Genomic DNA, 5000 nt, shown 5'->3' on the forward strand with positions numbered 1-5000 from the left:
ATATGTGTATAGGTATACATACGTTTATATGCATATTAAGTTATGCAAATATATAAACGAACCGCGTTTATTATTTTAATTCGGATATAAGAGGATTCTTCCCTGGTTCTTCCAGCTCTATTATATTCGGGGCATACTTATATATAGGTATCGTATATCCGCTTACACTGTGCAGGCTCTAATTTGGAACCAGAGAAAATCTCTCTTATATCAGTGTTTTCTTATTTTCGGTATCTTATATCTGGGTTATACTGTACATATAAATGTGTGTGTATGTGTTTGGGTGAAAAAAGCTAATGAACTTATACATTTCATAAGCAGATACTTCCGTTGCGTTGGTATGACTTTTAAAGAATTATGAAGAATCGTTAAAAATGTTTTAAATAAAAATCGTTATTAGTTATTAGTTAAGAAAACCCAACATATATCTTGTTTTTTTTTGTTTAAATTTTCGTCCATTCTCAAACAGTTTCCCTCACTCCCTTTTAACACGCGCGATTAGTACCATACACCTCTGTAATTTTCTGCTAATTGAGAAAAAAAAAAAAAAAAAAGAACCGTTTTTTTTTTCTTTCTTTTTTTTTTTTTTCTTTGTTACCGGTACGCGCCATCTTTTCTGGGTGACCTTACACGCAGTGTTAATGAATTCCCCAGGTTCAAACAGAACTTTTTTCTCAAGTTCACACACACACACACACACACACACACACACACACACACAAATCCTAAAATAAAATTCCTGGCACAAAACGCGAAAGTAAAACACAATTACTTACCCTTAAAGCGTGTGCGTTTCTCCATGGTGCAGAGGCGTGTCTGAAAGAAGCGAAAATTAAACGCATTAAAAGTCATTCGCTTAAATACGCAGGGAAGCGATTTTTTATTACACGTTTCTTGTATTTTCAGTACAGCAATAAAAAATTTGCCATGGCAAGGCACATAAAAAGAAACATGAAAAGCAGTACATGAATAGCTGATCTTAATTCTTCCAACAGATTTCTAAGGTTTAAATGAACACAGTAAGCTTTAATAAAAAGAATTCGATGATCGCTAAGACTACATATTTAAAGCCACTTGCATGCTCTTATTAATTTTATTAGCCTGGGTGGCCAGCGTAGCACGGGTATTTGGAGGTATGTGTTGAAAAAAAATGGTAGTAGGCAGGCAGGCTTGAACCCATACCGCGAAAGAGGATAAAAACGTAAAAAAAAAAAATAAATAACGTGACGTCATTGCCGTTGCATCCATCGCAAAATCAGAGGGGGCGAACGTCAACATTAAGGCTAGTCAATCGATAAGAATCGATGATTTGTAAAAATATATGCGAAAAAAATTCGCAATTGTATTTTTCAGTCGCCCACGCCGAGAATTGAACCTCAAACTTTCAGAAGAATATTAATTTTACAATTGACCATTTTTTCTAATTATGAACGACTGCGATACAGATCATTGAAAAAATCCAGCTAAATTCCCGAGTTAAGGAGAAACATTGTCGAGTCCGACAAGATACACCCGATGAAGATCGATGGATACATTTGTCAAGCTAAGGTCCTAATATCACTGCTAAGTTTGAAAATAAACTACATTTGTTCCGTGTGCCTGTTTCCCACCTGACTACAACTTGGATGCCTTCAAGTCCAACATAAACACATCCCTGATAAATCGCCCCCTTAAGTAAGACACTTTATCAAATCTCCAATTATTACTACGACATTATCCCATTGATTACTGTATACACAATAACACTTATCCCTGAGTGGCTTCCGGGTCTTGATAAGTGGTGATCCCCCATGTAAAAAAAAAATGAAATAAAAATGTATTAAAGCATACGTTTTTATATTTTAACAAATTTTCAAAAGACACATTTATTCATCCATGCACGCATACATACATACATACATACATACATACATAAATGCATACATACATACATACATACCAATACGCAGACATTTCAAAATAAAGGTGGGATTCAAATATGTACATTTTCCTCACTTTATCTAAATTCCGGTTAATATTTTGGCATTACGTTATACTTCTGCTGTCACCTTATTTGACTTTAATTATTTATTCGTCTGAACGCCTTCTTAATCTTTACTCTTAAATATTATCTGTTGCCTTTTTATCTGTTTTTGTAGAAATTCTAAAATTATTGTTTTATGATTAAACGTGCGCATGTTATTCCGCTTTTCTAAGAGAAAAGAACATAGTTATCTGGCTTTATTTACGATACAAATACGACGCTTGTGCTCTGATTAAGGATTTTGAATTAATAAAAGGTTATTTGCTAAGCTAGTTTATTATTTTATGTTTCATATATATATATATATATATATATATATATATATATATAGAGAGAGAGAGAGAGAGGGGGGATTGAATAAATTACAAAAAGTTATATTCCAAAATTCATGATGTTTACCATTTTATAATTTATTCCTTTAATTCAGTTAACTTATACAATTCATGACAAGATTAGATAAGGGCATAAAAGATTCACTGACTGATATAATAATTAATTGATTAATTTTGCGCTACGAAACATATACTGTACATAATTGTACAAGTCAACTGAATTAAAGGAATAAATTATAAGATGGTCAACATCATGAATTTTGGAATATAACTTTTTGTCATTTATTCTCTATATTGCTCTGTAATTACATTGAGCTTCTCATGTATTGATATATAATGAGAAAATATATTTCTACAGAAATATATTTAAACATATATATTATAGTATGTGTGTGTATACGAGTATATACTTATATATATATATATGTATATATATACTATTGCTATGTGTGTATACGAGTATATACTTCTATATCATATATATATATATATTATTGCTATGTGTGTATATGCTAGTATATACACATATCATATATATATATATACGATTACTATGACAGTTAATATCATATATATACAGATAATTTAAAACTAGTAAATTATAATATACATACATACGCATCTCTATGTCTACAGTTATATAAATGCGACGTTGTGCATACAAGTTCATTCCTTATAGACTCTGGAACGGATGAACACATTTTCTGTAAAATTTACAGAACATTAGTGTATAATCTTAGTTAGCTTTTGTCTTAGAATACCCCCGATAATACCCAATAATCCTAACTTTTACCGTTATTTTATCTATCATCAGTACTTCGTTATTTTGATTTATCATCAGTAAAGCCGTTTTTCCATGTCGTCGCTTAGCAGAAATGATAGAACTATGGGCCGCGATAAGGGTACTGCGGATCTACAGTTTGCCAGTTGTTTTAGCCCTTGTCAAACGAGGATGATTATGTTTTAATTACTTGTTCGTTATGATACTTTTGTCCTGCCATACCTCTACATGGCAATCATCACTTGTGTTCACTTCATCAGGCACCCCTCAAACCACATTTTAGCACACTTTTCCCCCAACCTTATTACAGACTTCCCAATATATCCGAAATATTGGAAAGTGACACTCAGATTCCATGGATCACGACATGTTGTTCTCAAAGAAATAGATAGATAGGTAGATAAATAGATAGAGAGAGATAGAGATTAAGGGGGAAGAGGGAGAAGACGCATAAAACTAAAAGAGAATATTTCTCCCAATTCCTCCTCATGGCACTACTACTACTACTACTACTACTACTACTACTACTCCTACTACTACTACTACTACTACCACCACTACTGTTACGTTGTTGCTCTATAATAAAGTGTTGAGTGTTTGTTGTATTGTCTCTAATAATGGATTAGAAGAGATGACGTGTTATATTATATATTTATGTTGTATCATAAAGGGAATCATGTGTGAGTTACATGTACCTCTGCTTCTTCGATGTTGGACCATCTGGAATTTCTCGTCCTGGAGGGAGGCTTGATACCTGTTTATGGATGAAGATTCAATCACTCAAGGACAAGGAATTAGTTCTATAGTTTATTTAACTTTTCCCAGATGTCCTGCAGAAGGTGGAAAGTGAAATCGGTCTGTGTGGGTTCTTCTTCTACACACATCAGCGTTCGTCCCCTCCCCAGTAAAGGGGAGGAGACAACGGGAAGCTGTTCGTTGTCTTCTGAGTCCAAATCAAATCTCAACGATTCAGCTAACCTGATCATATGACTCACACGCAATCAAATCAGCTGATCTCGTACTTCCGGTCAACGTGTCTACACTATAATTCCACTCTCTCCCTCTCTCTATTCTTTAACACTACTACTAATAATAATGATAATACTAAGATGAAGAAGGCTGGGGAGAATTAGAAATATACATTAAAAAAAAACGCAGAACTATAATTCTGCGGGTTTTTTTTTTCATGTATATTTCCAATTAGCTATTGTACTTTATTTATTTATCTGTTGTGATTTTCTAATTCATATTTTCTCTCTCTGGAAAATCTTTCCAGACTGAGTTAGGGTTGTTTTCCGTTTACGGGGAGCTGTATTTTCCGTTGATTAAAAGAAAACGACCTTGCGTCTAATTTTGTTCTCATGAAAGAGGCGCGGCATTTAAATAGGAACGACGAAAGCAAGAAGCGCTATCACCCACCCTTCTTGCCTGAGTTCTTTTCCTATTGAAAAAATAAAATAAAATAAGCATTACAAAATAAAACTACTCATAAATCGTGAAATTGTTTAACAATTCTAAACACATATATGAATAATTTACAACGACATCTTTTTTAACATCTTTTTTAACATCGTTGTTCTTTTTTGTTTCAATTTATTTTATTCTATTTTGTCGTCTTTGTCTGTAAAACGAACGCCCAGACAAGTAATCACTATTTATAATTCAGGAGAAACAACACAGATTTTCATAAAACATTCACCAGGGAAATTTGATTGAGCCAAAATAATAGCGACGAAGAAACGGGCATATGTGGGGGTCGGCTTGCTTAATTTAATAGCTTTCTCGTATTATTTGTTCCGGCTTCTTTTTTCCTCTCTCCTTGTACTTTTATTTCTTTTGCAGTCGTGTGTCTGAGCTTTCGTCA

The 5000-nt window shown here is 33.2% G+C and overlaps 1 protein-coding gene across 1 annotated transcript in view; it reads right to left on the reverse strand.

Moving 5' to 3' along the window:
• LOC145266525 (carbonic anhydrase-related protein 10-like) overlaps nt 1–5000 on the reverse strand; it is an 892910-nt gene that overhangs the window by 92922 nt on the left and 794988 nt on the right. The window contains exon 9 of the mRNA XM_080122280.1: nt 777–816. Coding sequence (XP_079978406.1) covers nt 777–816 — 40 coding nt within the window. The remainder of the gene's footprint in view (nt 1–776; nt 817–5000) is intronic.

The sequence above is a fragment of the Euprymna scolopes genome, chromosome 41 (assembly GCF_053919585.1).
Source record: "Euprymna scolopes isolate OS-2025 chromosome 41, ASM5391958v1, whole genome shotgun sequence".
In the NCBI taxonomy this organism is placed as follows: domain Eukaryota; kingdom Metazoa; phylum Mollusca; class Cephalopoda; order Sepiida; family Sepiolidae; genus Euprymna; species Euprymna scolopes.